The sequence below is a fragment of the Puntigrus tetrazona genome, chromosome 2 (genome assembly GCF_018831695.1).
Source record: "Puntigrus tetrazona isolate hp1 chromosome 2, ASM1883169v1, whole genome shotgun sequence".
NCBI lineage: Eukaryota > Metazoa > Chordata > Actinopteri > Cypriniformes > Cyprinidae > Puntigrus > Puntigrus tetrazona.
Window position 1 is genome coordinate 23,764,308 of NC_056700.1, and position 19,187 is coordinate 23,783,494.

A 19,187-nucleotide genomic window follows, 5' to 3' on the forward strand; every position below is an offset into this window, starting at 1 on the left:
ATGAACTACACAAATCTGTCAGTCGTTTTCCATATTCATATTAATAACCTACGTGTTTTGGTACATGTTAGCTGTTTTTTTCCTAAAAAGTCTAACCCTAATTATTATTATTATTATTTTTTAGCGAATTTGATTATCTTTTACATCACTAAAGGGTGTTAAAGGAATTAAACCTCTTGTTTAGTTTTTTTTAGCAAATGTTTTGCCTATTTTATTTCATTATGTTATGTTAGGATGTTTTATTTTATGCAGTTTGCTCCCAAAAGTAGCTATTTCTGTTAGGTTTAGGTTACCAAACATGCATATGTGCAGTACAGTATTTTTAGGAAGTGAAGTTGTTTTGTTCACGCTGTTTCTTTTCCACATTGTTGAGTTTTATCTTGCCGGAATGCGATTTACAAATTTATTTCTTTGAGTTAAGTAATCATTAATTAGCTAATAAGTTAAACATGATTTATTTTTGTGTGCAATACAAGAAAGTGTAATATTACATAATGATTGATTATTTCATCAATAAACATCATATTTCTTTTTCTCTCTTCCTCTAGAGCAGTGGTTCCCAACCGGTGTGCCGCGGCACTAAGGGGTGCCGTGAGATCTTTTGAGGGTGCCGCCAAAATTTCAACAAAATTTTTTTATTAAGGCAGAATCAGTGTAAACAGTATTCTCATATCATCTAGGACTAGGTATAAGGTGTTGTTGCATGCAAACTCTCGAAATGAAACAAATAAATAAATAATAATAAAAAAGCTACGGAGATTTTAAATATCTATTTCCTTATAGGGGTGCCGGGAACTTTTGAAAGGCTTTCCAAGGGTGCCTCAAACAAGAAAAGGTTGGGAACCACTGCTCTAGAGCATCAACGAATTGAGTTATCCTAACCCGCTGTCATCTACATCTAATCGCAAGACAAAAGCTGTGTCATGCAACTATGTAATTCTGAGAAATGTCATAATATTGCACTTTAAAGTGTCTTGTGTGTGGGTTGTGTGCTGCCTTCAGGACAGTCAAAACAAAAAAGAAACAATCTTCCTCTGAATTGTAGTGTGATTCTTTTTGTTTTCAACATGTGTTGTTATGACTGATTTATATTGTTTATATGTTGGCTGATAATTGCCTGTAAATCAATGTCTTTTGAGGGTTACGAAGGTTACATTTTTATCGATTACTAAGGAAAGTGAACACTGAAAAATGTTTTTAGTCTATTTTAAATAAAAATTTGAATTTGATTTAATTGATTGATAGATGCAGATTATATATATCTAAAGTAAATAGCCTTTTTTTTCTTAATAACTTTTATATATATATATATATAATTTTTTTTATGTAACTTTCTGTCTTTTGTATTTTTACTTTTCAATTTTAATCACGTCGATATTTTAAACGCTTACGTTGGTGTGATATGCATTTGGAAGTACAAATAGCCTTAGCCGTATACATCACACTTGTAAACTAATTAGCAAAATGCTTTTTTAAAATAGATAAGGATGAAGTTATAGTATGCCACACACCGCAGGGTGTGTTAACTTCCCAAATGTATTTCATGTCAGCTTTACCCATCTATACAAGCTGTGATTATACTGACTAAGAGAAAATGAAGTAGCCTACTTACAGGCTAACAGGAAGATATCAGAAAAGTACCATAGGCATGTTTCTGTTAGCAAGGATGTGGTCACAGGCAAACCTCTGAAAACAGAAGTGCTACTAACTACAGTTTTCTTGATAGCATTTAAAGGAAAGTATCTCCTATGAGACACATCCTGGTAAGCATAGCCATTCACTTCATTTAACATAATTAGAGTGTGTGTGTGTGTGTGTGTGTGTGTGTGTTAAGGTCATAGCAGCCTCTCTCACTGAAGTCAGTAGATGTTGCACAGTTTCAGTAAATGTATTCCGTGTTAGTAAAATGCTTGCAGCTTCACTGAAATTTTCTGTGGAAAAAATACGGCTGAATGATATGTAATTAGCAACACAACAGCCGCGTAAATACCACTACCATGCTTCGTAGCGCAGGTGGAACAAAACCAGTCCTCACTTCATTCATGACAATAATGGTGATTTTTGCAGACCAGACATGGTTTCGTGACAGATGCAGCCCACGTGTCTGAAAAAGGGGAAAGACTGTGGTTTATTGACATGCGTCTCGAAAAATATAGAAGTAGATGAAAAGTCAAAGAGGTTTAACGTTTGGCAAGAGGGAGGCTTAAATATTGGCTGTACTTCATAGATAATGGAGGAAGAAAAAAGTACATCCGCCAGTTTGTCCTGCTTAGGTCACATTTAACGGATTTTGTTCTTGTGGTTTATTGGTTTGCGAAAAAATTGCTGATCTTTGGCAGCAGAGCTACGACCTTCACAACGCATTTGTATGGGTGTTGTGAGAGGAACACAGGTTGTTATGTGTGTGTGTGTAAACTTATCAGAATGTGTGAATGTGTCCAAAATTTTGGGGATTTGGTAATTTCATTGTTACACAGTCCCCATTTCCTTTCCATTTTTTTTAACGGTCATATTTTGTTTCTTAACAAAGATTTACTTCATGAGTGCATCACCACGGAAAAGTACAACCAGTTTCACTCTAGGAGAAATGACACTTTGAAGTCATCGGCGAAGGTAAGAATATCTCCTGATGAGCAAAAGAGCGGCAAAAAAAATATACGCAGAACAATTGAACAGTCAGTCATTACAATTGTTATTTTCTCATCTTTGTCTTTTAAATTACTGCCTCTTTAAACAATAAATTAACATTTATTGAAATATTTTGAATAATATTTACGTAAATATATTTATTATAATCATTACAATGAATAAAACAATTGTGCAACCATGCAGTGATGCTTTTTAGATTGTAACGACATAACAGGAGAGACTTTTAATAATCTTTGGTGCAACGTGCTTGATGCAGTATAGTAAGTTATATTGATTAGTCTAGCTATTTTAACTTCAGCATGAAACAAGAGTGCATGAGTGTTTTTATTAAATAAATGTAATTGCAATTGTCCGATTTTTTTTCTTTCTTTCTTTCTTCCTTTTTTTTTTTTTTTTTTTTACAAATAAGCAGAAGGGTTTATAATACAGAGTACGTACATGTTGATCTTCAGCAAATCAACACCATGTTCATTTTTTAAATCGCTAAGTGGAAACTTGTTCGAAATGACAGCACGAATAGAAACCCTGTAAAATGTTTGATGCGTTCGCATGAAACATCATAATGAAAAACGAACGTCATGTCATGCAATACTTTCTACGTGCTGCTTGCTTTTGCCTTATTAACAATTTAAAAAAAGAGAAAAGAAAACTTGGTGCAGTTCTTTGTTCGAAAAGTCTGAGCAAGGCAGTTTTAATGCATGTATAAAACAGACCAAGCATTTAATGCATGCATTCATAACGTTGTCCTTTTTTGAATTCTAATATAACTACATTAACTGTTGCACCAACAAGTGAAAACAGAAATCATAACAGTGATGACTGTGCATGTGACATGCACATTTCAGCTGTCAAAGTTAGAAATTTCATGAAGGCGTTTGTAATGTGCCTTTCTCTGTGCCAGTTTCACTATGATGCAGAACTGCTCAACTGAAGATGTGGACTCTTTGACTCGCACGCTGGACTTGGTGATTTACGTGCCCGTCCTGGTGTTCGGCTTAGCGTTAAACGTCGCTGCACTTGTGGTCTTCTGTCTGCTGCTCAGAAAATGGACAGAGTCCTCCATCTACATGACCAACCTGGCTCTGATGGACCTGCTGTTGCTGCTGCAGCTGCCCTTCAAAATGCACGCGGCACACCACGAGTGGGCAGAAGACAAGAAGATCTTTTGCTCCTTCCTGGAAAGTCTTTACTTTGTAGCTATGTACGGCAGCATCTACACCATCGTGTGCATAGCCGTAGACAGGTACATCGCAATAAACCACCCGTTCCGAGCCAAGCAGGTGCGTTCGAAAAAAAACGCCTTGATCGTTTGCGTTTGCATTTGGGTGTTCGTTATGGCAGCGACTTCACCGATCTACACCTTCCGGGAAGAGAAGAAGGGGGATTTCAACTGTTTCCATCGCTTTTCTGAAAAAGGTTGGAGCACTGAAATAATTGTGTGCCTGGAGGTCATTGGTTTCCTGTTGCCCGCCACAGTCCTGGTGACCTGTTCTATTAAGAGCGTGCGTACTCTCAAAGCCTCGAAGGACAGCGACCGGAAGAGGCAAGCCGGCGTGAGAATCATCTACAGCAGCCTAGCGGCCTTCCTAGTGCCCTTCACCCCCTGCCACCTGGCCATATTCCTGCAGTATCTTGTCCATAAAGCCATTATTTCAGACTGCAAACAGAAACAGAACATCGCCCTGTTCATCCAGGTGTCAATAAACATCGCAAACGTGACCTGCTGCTTGGACGCGTTGTGTTACTATTTCATTGCAAAGGAAGTCCGATCCACCAAGGAGACGCTCAGACTGTCCATCAGCAGAGCGAGAACCACCAGCTCCTCAGATGTCTGAGGTCAATTCAGTTTGTTGCTAGCGAAATTTTGCAGTCGAAAAAAAGCCCGTGGTCAACGTGCGAGGCTCACTAAAAAGTACCATTCAAGCCCAGCTGCTTTCTGTTGGCCAGCTCAGCAAATCCACAAGCCAACTTGAACCCACTGCAAAATCCAGAAATCTTCAAGCAATCGGAAGCAAGTGCACAGGTGCCGCGTACACTGTTACAATGTAGCGTTGCGTTGAATGCAACATTGCTACCGTGCAGAGGAAAATGTACATTTCTGAGGCTTGTTCATTTCCTTTTTGGTGAGGGCTTTTTACATTTGCCAAAAATAGAACTCTTTATCTTCAAAACAAACAAAGCGAGCTCAGACCAGATTAAAAAAGTAACACAAAAGCAACGCATTAACAACACAATTAGGTACTTTTTAAGGAGCAACACAATACAGAATGCGTTACTTTTAAAAGTAACTTCGCACACCACTGATTGTATTCTGTAGAAGAACTCACACAGGTTTGAAACGACGTGACGGTGAGAAAATTGTGACAGGTATTCATTTTTTTTGGTGGACTATACGGAACAGAACTGCACAATCCCAAAACTGGATTACCCGAATCTCATAACCTCAAATTTCATTCGCAAAATGGACGTCTAAATTCCATAAGACTGTCTATATGTTTATAGATAGCTGTCCTTCCTTAAAACCACATCCTTTAAGCTTCACCCTTCAAAGCCATGAATGCAAACACCCACAGAATACGATAACATCTGAGAGCATTTCTGGCTGGTTAAAATGGCGGGCTGCTCCCCGACCCATTTTTGCTGTTTTTGAGTTTAGGGCTATAAGAGAGACGGGTGATTTCTCTGTGATTTCTCAGGACTCCTTACGTTTGAAAAACGTACTATTAGAGTGTTGCGGGAATAAAGTGTTTTTGTAGGCCAAAACCTGAAGTCAGTGGTTTTTTTTGGTTAATTGTCCTGAAGTCAAGTTTTTGGTTAAATATGTCTTTGGTTAACACAAACTCAAGATATTTCTACGCTATTAAAGTGCATCGGCAAGACACCCGGAACTTCTTAAATATTTAACTTTTCCTGATAAAGGCGGTTGGCTAAGAGAACCGGGATATTAAAGTTAAACTCTTCTACTCACTAGTCTACTTTTACAGGTCCACAGGAAAGGAAAATGTCTTTTAATAAAGAATAAAAGAGTTATCTGAAGTATCATGCGACAGTGGTGTAGTTGTTTGATAATGCTGAATAAAAGAATGTAATGATGATAAGCTTTTTTTGGTCACAGAACATATTTTTCACATTATTCCGCTAGTCAATGGAATCTGGTTTTTATTGAGGAAACCAAGGCCTACAAAAACGTCATCACTGCAGCAGTTCATTTAAAGTTATTTTTAGTCAAAATTGTGTCACACTTAAGACCGATTCATGATCTTGTGATAAGGATTTTGCCCAAAGATTCTGTATTTGTCTTATCTCATGCTTGTACTGTCATTATGAGAAACCTGAGGTCTTCATGCTCACACGCGATGGTCTTCTGACAAACCTTTCTGAAACCTTTACAATGACTCATAAATGTTTCTGATGTAACATTGGCTATGGCATTACTTTCTTCACAATCACCTGTCTTGTTCAGAGTTTTTCCAGTATGTTGACATATCTGTGTAGACTTTTCTCATCTGTTTGGTACTGGATGTCAATAAAACAATATTTTGAACACATTCCCTGTGTATGAATTACACAAATTGTGGGTAAGGATATGCGGGTACAGAGCCATGTGCCACTAGTTTCACTTAGTCAGATAGCAAGTGACTTCTCATAACTGGAATTCAGCTTTCTGTTTATATATGAAGTGTGGCAACATCCTTATTTAAATGGAAGTACATGATTAACAGTTCAGAGGTTTTTTTTTGTTTGTTCGCTAATCGGCATAAACTGTAATAATCTTGTCAGGTTTATCTGGATAAAACAGTCCGCACATGTTTAGCGTAAAACAGAAAACCAACAACAACTGTGTTTTGAACCAACAGGAAAAGACTGGCGATCACATGAACACCTGCTTGTGGTCAGATGCTGCGGTTGTTGTTTAGTGCTACCCTCAGGTTCTAAAATTACTGCAATTTTACACCATTTGTTAATTAATACACATAAATTAATTCATGAATAGATACAATGCGATAATGGTATATAATAGGCCTGTATAAATCAAGCCAAAGGGGTTTCTCTCTATATTTGCGTTGTCTCCGCCGTGTTTCCTTTGTCTTTTGTACACTGTTGCTCATACTCTGAATCAGCTACATCCTTGACCACATGGCCCTAAAAGCACTTTAACCTACTGTTCTGCAAACTTTTTTTTTTCCTGTGTGGGGATGAAAGCAGAACGAGAAGGATAAAATGAATGGTTTGAATAAAATGGTTTGCCATGTGTTTGTAAGCTAGGCTAGTTCCTACTCTTTCTGGCATATAATGTTATTTTTATTTTATTTACATGACCAGCAGATGGCACTATATAACACTATATGTTTAAGAGGAACAAAAAAAAGGGAACGAGGAGGTTTGGTGGATTAAATTACTTTGGATAAAAGTAGTTTAAAGAGGACAGAGTAATTCAATTTATGAGCGAGCGGGCGAGTGAAAGAATTAATGAAAAAAAAAATAGTTTAAAAATGTAAACAAGTAATACGTGCAATAACAGTGCCTACATGTAGTAATAATAGCAACGATGTGTTAGTATGTAACGTATGTAACAATTAATGCATGTTTTATATATATTTTTAGGTTCACGTGTTTACATTTAGCCATATTAGATTGTAGTCAAATATAACTACAAAAGAGACAGTAGTAGCTACTTAAAAAACAACAACACATAGCCACGGTTATGAATGAATAAGGGCTCAAGGGCTTTTAAAGATTACCATCGTGTTTTAATTATATATTTGCGGTGTTTAGTGTAAACAGTTCGTTAGCTAACATTGTCGACGGTTCGCGTGCACGCGGGGAACTTAAAAACTGTTATCTCTGGCAAACGATTAAAGGCTGACTGAATGCATTGTATTCTAATCTTCTGTCTTTACGTCGCGCCTCCATATTTTTTACAGAACTGTAACGCTGCAAAACATTAACGTCGACCTCAAGATGGCGCCAAGACACCAACATTTTCCTGCAAGTGAGTCGTGGGTAACAACAGCAGTATGCTAAAATGTGTGGCATGCTATACATCTGCATCAGTTTAACACTTTTTAACAAGTTTAAAACAAGTTTTTCATTAGATTAAAACAAATATATTAATATTAATTACATTTACACAGCTGCGTTACACGCATGGCAGCAGCTACAGAGCACAACTTAAAAATACTGATGCCCAAATGTATACAAAATGCTCTGCGTTCAGTGTATGTGCAAAGATTCATCCTGTTTGCGTTCAGCCTCTCCAAACCCTCCACCCACAGGACTTTCGAAAAGCTGCTCTTTCTGTGCTCGTGTTGCTCAACTGACCTTTAACATCAAGACATTATAAGCGAGTGAGACTGTGGTTACAAAGTAGTTAGTTTACTTCACTACTTGCCTGATCTGCAAATATGTGTAAGATCGAGGCTGTAGGACTGTTAATAATTAGCACACTTAATAAACAGTAACTGTGTGTACCGTATATATGGTTTAACAGCAAAGAGAAGCCCTGCGCTGCAGATTCAAATGGAACAATTACATTTTTAGCAGAAATACATTCATATATATATATATATATATATATATATTTTGCAGATAGTTCACATTCATGGCGACCATATGCTGACTTTACCAAACAAGCAGCAGTTTTTTCCCACTGATATTATCTGCTACACTATCAGTGATTTTAACATGCTGAGTTTAACTTTGCATTTTGCTTCTTTTTTTGTTTCTAACAGTAAACGAAGGGGATGTTAAACACCCTAACTAAGCTTGCTTTTGATTTATGTGAAGATGACATGGATACGATGAATTAATTTAATAGCATTTTATTATTATTATTATTATGATTTGCTTCCACAAAAGCTGAGGCTGTAAAAAGCTAATGTATTATGTTATAGCTTGTATTATATATACCCTCCAACGCTACTTATTAATACATAATAAGTACCATAATGCCAAAAGCGTACCCCCAAAGCAAAGTTTGCTCTCTTAAATATCTGCATGTAAATGCAATTCACTTACTAACACCTCCCACTATTTCCTGTCACTAACAAGTAGAACAAAAAAAAAAGGTAGCACGCAGGAAAAAAATCGTTACAGAGCCATTTCACATTTCGACACAGCACTTCTCTTAAATTCGCCTTTGTCTTTGGAAAACATGTCACACAACAACACAGATAACTGCAGCACATCTCATTTCAGATATCCACTTTTCACTTCCACCTACAGCATCGTGCTGCTTTTTGGTCTTCCTTTGAACTCTGTGTCTCTTTGGATACTGGTTTGTCGGAATGGCCTGATGAAATCCGTTCCGGTCATCTACATGGCCAACCTGGCTCTATCGGACCTACTTTTCACGCTTTCCCTGCCCTTTCGGATTATCTACTTCGCCACAGGTGAGTGGAAGCTGGGAAACACTCTATGCGTCATTCCGGGGACCCTCTTTGCAGTCAACATGTACTCCAGCTCTTTGTTCATCACGCTCATCAGCGTGGACCGGATGATGGCCGTGGTGTATCCGCTGAGATCCCGACACTTGAGGACGGTACCGATGGCGTGGGTGTTTTGCGTGATGGTGTGGCTGATCATCGCTGGATTGGCAGTGCCAACAGCCATTAACCATCCTGAAAATAAGGACCCTGACTGCAACGTTACACGCTGTTTTGAGAAATACACCCCTGAAGAATGGAAGAACGGTTTTATAATTCTCTGCTGTGTCACTTTCTTATTTATTTTAATACCTTTCTGCATTATTCTGGGCTGCACGGCTGCAGTCGTGCGGCAGCTGAAAGGCTACAGCATCGCGACTTCCTCAAGTAGCACAGAGCTGAGTAAAAGCAAGATCGTGAAGCTATTTCTGTCTAACTTGCTCATCTACGCCATTTGTTTTATCCCATTTCACATTGCTTTTATCCTCTTTGGCCTGAGCAAACAAGACTACTTGCCTGGAGGTAACACTCTGGAAGTTTACTTCAGACTGCAGACCGTTACCATGTGCATGGCCAGCACAAACAGCTGTCTGGACCCCTTGATCTACTATTTCAGCTCAAAGAACATTAAAGGTAGAAATAGATGTGACTCTTCATCCAAAACCGTCGGTCTCGGCCTGGTTCAGAGCATGAGTTGGAACGGATAGCACGGCAACTTCCATCAAAATTGCGTTTGTTGTTGAGGTAAACATGTTTTTTTGTCTGAAAGGAAATGGTTATGTAAAAAAAAACCCATGTCTTAAACCAAAAGCTGACTCACGTATGAGAGCGTGGCACGTCTGCTCATGTGCATAGCATGAGAAGTTTGCAACTCTGTTTACCTCGCTCAGGCGCCCTAATTGGGTGAAAAGGGAAGAAGACACCGATCGTCGAGCTAGTGATTTATTACCTACCAATGTGATAGAGACTTTCATTTGGTCAGCAAATCTTGCATTGTTTCAAATCATGAACTAAGCTGTTTCTGTGTATATTTGCTTATTACTGAGAACCAAGGGAAGTAGCTACTGTAAAAATATTGGCCCCTCTGGTTGTACGTTGCTATTTTTTGCCGCATTAACTGCATTTCTACCAGCATTACAAGTCTTTTTTTCTATGTTCTTGTGTCATCGGGCAAATTATTTAAACTGCATTTTTATACGCCCAGCATAGCAATATATATGCACTTGTGTGTCATGCATTATGTTGGTTGAAATAAACCAAGCATACTTCTGCCAAATTTCATCGATCGCTTTCAAATTCTCAGATGGCCTCTGCACTGCAACGACATGTTTGACTTGAGATGTGAAAAAGTGAGAATTGGCTCACATGAAGCTCACAGGCTGGCGCGAGGAAGTGAGAGTTGAAGTACACACCCTCTCCTGTCGTTTCACATGAGGGATCTTTTTCGTGATGCGGTTTGTGGGCCAAGTGTGCTAAAAGGTCCGTTACGTGCACTTGTCTGTAACGATCAGCAGAGAGAGAGAGAGAGAGAGAGAGTAGTGTTTCAGCAGTTTATTGATGGATTTGTACAAGCGATTGTTATTTACAAAGCAGCAGAATAGAGTGCATCAAATAAAACGCCTCATTTACTCCAGATAAAACCAGTTGTTGCTACACAAGTATGTGGAAGAGGAACAATACATATAAATGGTACGATTAGAAAAAGTGCAAGCAAAATGAAATGTTTCCACCTCAGATGAGGTCTAATGGTCTACCATTAGTCATGGATGGACCGTACATTTATAAAAAAAAAAATAAATAAATAGTAGTAAGAACAGCAAGGTAAAGATTTCTATCCATCCGTGCCTAAAAAGATTCATCTTTGACTTCAGAACGAGCCGTTCTTTATCAGTATAAACATACTGCAATAATCGAGATAACGGAACATTTCAAACCAACATCCGGTGGCTAGTTTTTCTCTTTTTCTTCCAAACAAACTTTAAAGTCACACGTATTAAAGGACAACACAGAGAATTTGAACATGATAAACCGCTAACAATACTACAGACAACTGGATGTCAAGTTAGGAAATCCAAGATAAGAAAACTTATATTGCTTATATCACGTTCAAAAAACTCACACTATGACTTAAATAACAGGCTTAAAGTCATACATTTCTAAAATATGAGGTATACATCTTTTGGCATTGAAGACAATTTTCAGATACTGGATTTCTTAGCTAAAACAGAAAGGAATGAATGAAACACGGCACAAAAACTGAAAGGCTGAAGAGGAAGGGAGAGAAAAAAAAAAAAAAAAAAAAAAAAAAAAAGCAAATAATTTTTCAGTGCATGCTAGACTAATCTCACAGTTATATTTGTGGAAATTTTCCCACCCAAAAAAATAAAATAAGATACAAGTAACCTGATAACCTGAGAAATGAAACTACGAACTAGACGGTGTGCTTCAGAATATGGAAATCAAAATCTAAATTTAGACAAATACAAAGAAGAAGAAAAAAAAAAAAAAATGTAGTTACAGTTTATCCTTGGAAAATTTGAACCAACAAACAAACACACAAATATGGCATTATCTAACATTATGTACAGGTTTATCATGCCGATAAAGTGCTGTTAAGCTGGACGGATGGGGATGGGTCAGTTTTGGGTTTTGCTCAGTAGAGTTGAGGAGAAGAGAGAGAAACTACAGCAGGAGTCGGTCGCAAATCTTTGTCTCTACGACGAACGTGTTCTCGAAGTGCCGGATGCTGTGGCAGTTTCTGGTCTCCCTCTTATCGACGCCTGACCAAAAAAAAAAAAAGTCAGGTTAAATAAGGATGTTGCATGTGTATTGTAATAATAATAATAATGTCAATTTCATGCGTTCAACATCATAGTTCTTTTTGTACTGCCAGGTTCAGGAAGTATTTTACACTCCCATTCAAAAGTTTGGGCTCAGTAAAAATTTGTTTAATTTTTATAAGCCTCTTATGCCGACCATGCCTGTATTTATTAAATTAAAAACATTGTTACATTAACATGAAATATTATATTTTAATACATTTAAAATATATTAAAAAAAAAAAAAAAAAGTAACATTCCTGTGATGCAAAGCTAAATTTAAAGCATCATTATTCCAGTCCGATATGCAATCCAATATGCTAAATTAGAAAAAAAAAAAAAAATTTAAAAACTATTTTTAAAACTTTTTTGCTATTTCTTTAACATATTTATGCGATACATTTGATAAAATTATAAGAACATTGTATTCATCAAGTAAATTTTTTTTTTTTTTTATTATAAAAATTAATGTTTTTAAAAATTAATAAAAACCTTGTTGATTTCTTTCAATAAAATAAAAAAAAAAACACCTAAATCTAATAAAATGGTAGTGTACTTTCTCCATATACAGAAATACATTTTTCAAAAATGAACAAACAACTACCATTACACTACTAAATACTCTAGACTACCCATAATCCTAAACACACTCAAAGAAAACTTTCCATGGAAATATAATAGTTACTTTCTGCAAGTTTACTAGGCAAAAGTTAACCAGCAACCCGCTCAATTCCTACCAGTCTCGTTTTATTTCTAATTTACAATTTTTGCTTTTTGTTTCAAACTGAAGAGTTTTAAAGCTCAATTCATCCTAAAGCTGGTCATTTGGGGTCACAGGCTCTATTTTCTAAGTGCAAAAAAAAAAAAAAAAGAAAAAAAAGCATTTTGGAGAACTTGGTTGTCACGTTCTTGGTGTGGCACAAATGTCGCAAGTCAAGTTCTAGTTCTATTTCCTGTGGCTACCCAAACACCATCTGCGCGCGGATGAGTGAGAGGAAGTCCTTGAGGAGCCAAGCTACGGCTCCCACACCTCAGCCTCTGCATCACATCACAGAGAGATGCCCTCTGATCCAAACGACAGCTCCGACAATGCATCAGCGCCTGACGTGCATCACATCCCCCTCTGTGTGGTTTCCTAACCAGAGACGTTCTGTGTGCTCTACAATCGTGAGTCACGCTTACACACCTACGTGCGCACACATCAACCGGGATGAGGATCGGTATCAACGTGCCACACATTCAAATCGAACATTAAAGCGCTCAGACTCGTGAAAAAAAAAGAGGAAGACCGTGTCGTGTTATCAGCAACAGTTAACGCGTCTGATTTTCGCGAAACGACTGGGTGGATAGCAGTTAGGAAGGAAACAGGAACTTAAGCTGACAGACAACCAAAGCTGCAAGAAGGTTTTGTTTGAATATATTTGAAAATCTACTTGGATAATAACTCTAATATGCTGCTCAAGAAACATCGAAAACATTTGCGCTGCTTACGGTGTTAAGCTGCCGTTTAAAAGTTTTCGTATTTCTGTTCAGCAAGGACGTTGTGAATGGATTAAAAGCGATTGGGTTTATGAAAGCTCTCATTTGAAAGCCGTTCTTTGAGTTACTTAAAGAATACAGATTTCCAGGCTTGGCGAGCACAGGAGACTTCCTTCAAAAACATTAAGAATCCAAATTTTTTTTTTGATCGTTTGCAAAAAGTAGCATTATTAACACCGATGTTTGACTTTGCAAACGTCAATAATAAGTCAAGCGGTCGTGAAACTCACGTCTTTGGGCGCTACGGCGTCTAAGTCTGTAGGTTTCTTTTCCGTAACAGAGCCGGTGGATGAAGGGTCCCAGCTGACGCATGTTCCTAACGCGCCCCGTCACTACCATCTCTTCTTGAATGATGTAGGTCTGGGGCAAATACATCCCCCGCTGACAAAACACAAATGCATACAAATGGTCACATGGGGCTATGGGCTTCATTCCATCAACACTGACACATGCTATGATGAATTAACATTAGAAACCTCTGTTGGGGATACGACTGATTCCTTTTGGGGTTTGCGTGCATTTATTTTATTATACTCAAAAATGTAAAATACTAAAATTATTTTATAAACAATCTTACTAGATGAAATGCTTCAGAATTATTGTGAAATCTAAATAAATAAAATAAATCTGCAGAATATTTGCTTATACACTAAATATCTTATTATTTTTACTTGATAATTTAATATCTTAAAATCCTTACGTAAGTTTCCAGGACTTTTTTTATTATCCTAATACTTTTTAAAATTAAATCATTCCAGTTTTTCATGACCTTATGCAAAAAGTTTTTATTAAGTAGTTTCTGAAGGCGCAGGTTCAAATTAAATATCTCAATTCATACTTCAGAAATAAAGGCTGCACATCAAACATGTGAGTCACGATCCGAGACCTTTTGTTCGTGCGTTACATAAAACTTTATGCAATCGGTTACCTTGACATTGACAAGCAGCTCCCACAGGTTCCTGGGCGGCATGACGATTGTCGTGTTGAGTTCAATAACGTAGCACTTATCCAACGCAATGTCATAGTAAGCTGTGAGTCCCTGCGTTAATGAGAAACGACAACACCTCCGTTAATAAGGTCTCTAGAATCAAATAAAAACGATTTGAGAGATAGAATCAAATCCTTAAAAAAAATTTGAGAGATATTATATATATATAAATATATAGTTATATATATCCTATAAAAAATTATAAATATATTTATATATATATATAATTTATTTATTTTTATTTTTATTAAATTGATCAAAATTGATCAAAAGTGACAGTAAGAAGATTTATAATGTTACAATTTTTCTTGAGCAGCTAATCAGTATATTAAAATGATTTCTGAAGGATCATGTGACGCTGAAAATTCAGCTTTGAGTCACAGGAATACACTACATTTTATAATATATTCAATAGAGAAGTCTTTAAATTGTAATATTACTGAATATCACTTATGTTCTGTGAAATGTAGGTGGGAGAGAACAAAATGTTCAACTGACATTCTCATAGATTTATAGCGTCTGGGGAACTTGGAAATGTGGCTTTCACAGAAACATTTGCATGTACTCCTGTGCCTGGCACATTGCGCTGAATATTAAACAATGATTTCAGCAGACAAAAGCTTTCCTTAGAAATGGTTCACGGTCCATCTGGGGGAGCCGTGATGACTAACACCATCTTTTGTGCAGCCAGAGAACTAGAAGAAACTGTAACTTCGCTTCGACTGCTTCTAGGAAAGATCCTCACCCTGTGAAAGTCGTGAATGATGTCGGCCGGGTCGCTGCTTCCGAAGTCGGGCACAGGCACGCTGATCTGCTCGTAGTTGTCATCCAGGTAGATGCCCACGTTCTCCTCCAGCTCCTGTCTACCGAGTAACGGGGCGAACAGGGGGTCCTCGTACATCACCCGACAGTGGAACAAACTGTCCTCTGGGACCTGGAGGAAGAAAGCGGAGCACTTCAATAGAGTGCACTTGAACTAGTGAACGGAAGACGGAGTGAAAGATCCTGCAAGGTGTTGCTATGGTGATCGCTATGGCAATGAACTTTAATAGGCTCGTTCGTGAATAAAAGACGATTAACGGATTCAGTGACGTCTAGCGTCTCACCTGTGGGCTGAAGTAGTATCGGTACAGGCATACAGACGCCATGATCAAGCCTGAGAGGAAGATCACCAAGCCGAGCACGACGCACCAAAGGCCACTGAAGGGAGACTTATTAGATCTCACCGGGAGCACCAACTCATCCTGCTGGAAAACAAAACAACTTCAATTAGTTTTATGCATTCAGATAGTTTTCATTGGCTTTTTGATTCTGGATTGCAAAGAAAGAGTGAAATAAAATCATTATTAACTCCGCCTCATTTTTTGATACAAACCTGTTTTTTCCTTCCAACATTCTTTGAAATATCTTTTTTTGTGCTTAAAAGGTTTGGCATTACATTCATTTTTATGTTAGAGCGGACTACACCAATGCTTGCAACACGCAAGCTGGCACAAACTACACTGAAAACATGTTCCCGCTCTGTATTTTTGCATGGTTAAACACTAAACTAGAATAAAAATATAAAAACTAAGTGGGTTTATATTTAATAATATTATCCCTTATAAAGTTACAGGTTATAAAGCAGTCCAGAAAATAAAATATTAATTAACATCTTAATAATATTCCTCGAGTAAATGCATTTAAGAATCAGAAAAAAAAAAAAAAAAAAAAAAAAAAAAAAAAAAAAAAAAAAAGAGAGAGATATCCTTACCCCACTGACATTTTTTAATGCAAGTATAAACTAGCTTCGATTTAATTTAAGACTTAATATTTTAAGAATTTCTAAAGCAAGAAAATCTTTTTTTTTTCTTCCCTCTTTGCATCCAACCCGCCGAGGCATTAGTCACGGCAGCGTCTCAAGACGTCAGGTGGCGTGAGCAATCCACCCGCCTCCAGTCTCTCAGAGACGCTGGTGCCGAGGACACCAGCTCGGATCGGCCCACGCAGGCTCTGGATCATCGTGAATCAAACAGACTTGCTGACAGAGCTACTATCTCCGCCTGGTGGCGTGATATTTATAGGCACGTACTGTACTTCCACGCTCCTTATTTGTACAGGAGTTCCTATCTACGTAGGGAGGACACACAGTAGCTGCGGGTAGGAGACAGTGTGTGGGTACCAGGCTGAAAATAACAGCACTAGTATCAGATGGATCCACGTCATTTTCACTCTAGTAGGGAAAATGAATGCGAGCACATGAGGTCGAATTAAAAATGTGACGCACTAGAGAAGGGAGCGTTCCGAGTCGCCCACAAACGTCCTACTTCATAATGCTTTCAGATGTCAGATGCTCCCGGCTGAAGCCTAATAAGTGGATTTATTTAGCTTTCTAGTTAAAACCCCTCCGATTTGATGCACATTAACGCTTCCAGTGACTCAAAACCGATGCGTTCTCAGAAATGAGAAAACGATTAAATCTGCTGTCAGCATCATATTCCTCAGAGCCGATTACGACGCTCAGAGCAAAAAAAAAAAAAAAAAAAAAAAAAAAAAAAAGTCGGATGTCAGGCATCCATTTTGTGAAAGCAAGGATCCGATTTCACCCCTGCTGACGGGATCGAGCGTGGAGCGAGTGCTGAGCGTTCCAGGCACATCAAAACAAACGGCTGCACTGTCACAGCTCAAGTCAAGTGGTAATAAAAGGGTTTGCAGTTGAATAACTGCCACCATGGGAACAAATAGCAAGCGTCCATGTAGAGGACACACACACACAAAATGCAGATCAAGCCGATTTGTTGGGCACTAATCTGCAGTGGCGGTTCACGCTGAGGGATGATGTAATGTCATCCTGCTGTGCATCTCAATACTCACTCGCATCTACTGCATCTGAACTGCAGCTCCAAGCCTGGCATACTTTAATATTGCTATATTCATAAAAGTTGCTCATTTAACACAAAAGAAATCTGATGCCTAATATCAACCTATTATAATAAAATTGAAACTAGTGCATTCTTAGAAATCATGAAAATGTGATCTTTTTTTTTTTGCTGTCAACTCCAACATTCAGAAAATTCTCAATACTGTCTCACATCTATCAAGTAAAACCCATTTTTACATTTTTTTTTAATTATTTAAAACATGCACAAGCATGCCAAAGTGAATAAATATTTAACTGAATACTAATTCTAAGTAATATTATTGTTAAGCATAATTACATTTCATCATATTATATCCACATTACATCTTTGTATATTAATAACCTAATTGCTTTAGAGACATAACGGCAATGTTAAAGTACAATTATTCAAATACATTTTTCTTAAGCATATGTTATGCATAAATGTAATACAAAACGATTGAACTATATTTTTGAATTTTTTTTTTTTTTTTTATTTCGCCTGGAGGAACATGACAAAACAAAGGATGGTTTCACAGCAGAGCACAAAACAATAGACAGTAATGGGTATTACAATAATGGGAAGCTGTAACTCACGTGAGAGTAGGGCATGTGAATTTCCTCTTTGTCTCCATCGTTCTCCTTCTCCGGCTTCTGTACAGTTACTTGCTGGAAAGATATCTTCACCATTTTGTCGCTTCTTCCTAGTTTTCTGCGGTTAGGACGTCCAGCAGTGATTGCACCACCAAGGACGCTTCTGAGCTGTGAATGAAACGCTCGACAGAGGGCGAACTTAAAGAGGATTCCCTCGCTTCCGGCGCACTTCAAAGTAAGAGTCCACCAATCGGCGTCTGTTTTCTAAAATTAGTATCACTTACAATTTTCACAATGAAAAAGCCTTGTCTGTTAACCCGTACAGATCCGAATTTTGTTGGGGGGTGGCGGTATCAATTTGATGTTTAAACATTATCATTTAAACATTAGCATTATCCATCTATATATGCATTCATTCTTTTAAGATTTTCATTCTGCATCCATTCCCATGAGTTTATCTGAGATCGCATTTTTCTCTTTATTTAGAATTTTATTACAGCTCACACAATGTCTATTTTGGTTAAGATCAAAGAACAATCTCATGTTTTGCATTGATGTGCTAATATTTATATCGCATTACTGGTGCGTTAGTAAGATATACATCAAATCTAAAAATATTGTGCATGACAATTATTGTGAGGAAGTCTTAATGTGCCAAAATGAACCATAGTTTTACTACAAATAAAACCCCAAAAACATGGTTTCTATGATTAAACAATGGTTACCACAAATGGTCTTCCTGCCTAGTTTAACCATGATACTTGTAGTAAAACTGTGGCTATCTAATGTTAATCACTGCGCAAAAAAAAAAAAAAAAAAAAAAAAAGTTAGTTGCTACACTTTTGCTTTAATAAAAGCCATAGTTAATCTTCGTAAGGACTAGGTTCATTTGTCAATTCATTTGAATAACTTTGAATGAATTTTCAAAAGATTATCTCGCCATGAATGTGATCGTACAACAGAAAAAAAAAAGTTAATAACTTACACAGATTCATTTTTTTATTAAGTGCAAAAAAGAATTATCCTAAGGTGGGGTATCCTAAGGGATTTTTCTAAATTCCGTTCGTCTCCGCCTGGTCCGGTCTTGGACTTTTATTGTGAAATTTTTCCCACAAATGGATGTGCATTCCGGTTCTATTTTAGCCGTTTACGGCGCTCTACTACGCGTTCTGATTTGCATCAGACTGCCGGAAGTCAATAAATAACTTGACACCGATTGATGCTTTTTATGGCTCTGATGCAGGTTATAATATAAAAAATTATAATATAAAACCAGCGCAAATGAGGTGTAATCA

At 37.4% G+C, this 19,187-nt stretch overlaps 3 protein-coding genes across 5 annotated transcripts; 2 read left to right on the plus strand and 1 right to left on the minus strand.

The window, feature by feature from the left end:
* Window positions 1–1,650: 1,650 nt before the first annotated feature.
* Window positions 1,651–6,185, plus strand: LOC122356725 (G-protein coupled receptor 55). 2 transcript variants are annotated; one of them, XM_043255742.1, is made up of 3 exons: window positions 1,651–1,763; window positions 2,531–2,613; window positions 3,551–6,185. In XM_043255742.1, the coding sequence occupies exon 3, from the start codon at window positions 3,558–3,560 to the stop codon at window positions 4,482–4,484; it is 927 nt and encodes a 308-aa protein (XP_043111677.1). In that variant the 5' UTR covers window positions 1,651–1,763; window positions 2,531–2,613; window positions 3,551–3,557; the 3' UTR covers window positions 4,485–6,185. The 2 variants fall into 2 exon arrangements, with proteins under 2 accessions (XP_043111677.1, XP_043111686.1); XM_043255751.1 differs by lacking the exon at window positions 1,651–1,763 and adding an exon at window positions 2,064–2,392.
* Window positions 6,186–8,572: 2,387 nt separating this feature from the next.
* On the plus strand, window positions 8,573–10,876 carry lpar5a (lysophosphatidic acid receptor 5a). The gene has a single exon (XM_043224831.1). The coding sequence runs from the start codon at window positions 8,804–8,806 to the stop codon at window positions 9,779–9,781; it is 978 nt and encodes a 325-aa protein (XP_043080766.1). The 5' UTR covers window positions 8,573–8,803; the 3' UTR covers window positions 9,782–10,876.
* Window positions 10,611–18,078, minus strand: itm2cb (integral membrane protein 2Cb). Of its 2 annotated transcripts, none has more exons than XM_043224854.1 (6): window positions 17,896–18,078; window positions 15,527–15,664; window positions 15,166–15,354; window positions 14,361–14,471; window positions 13,663–13,813; window positions 10,611–11,854 (listed from the first exon to the last, which is right to left on the minus strand). In XM_043224854.1, exons 1-6 carry the CDS (start codon window positions 17,986–17,988, stop codon window positions 11,757–11,759), a joined length of 780 nt encoding a protein of 259 aa, XP_043080789.1. In that variant the 5' UTR covers window positions 17,989–18,078; the 3' UTR covers window positions 10,611–11,756. The 2 variants fall into 2 exon arrangements, with proteins under 2 accessions (XP_043080789.1, XP_043080780.1); XM_043224845.1 differs by having other exon boundaries at window positions 15,527–15,667.
* Window positions 18,079–19,187: the final 1,109 nt, after the last annotated feature.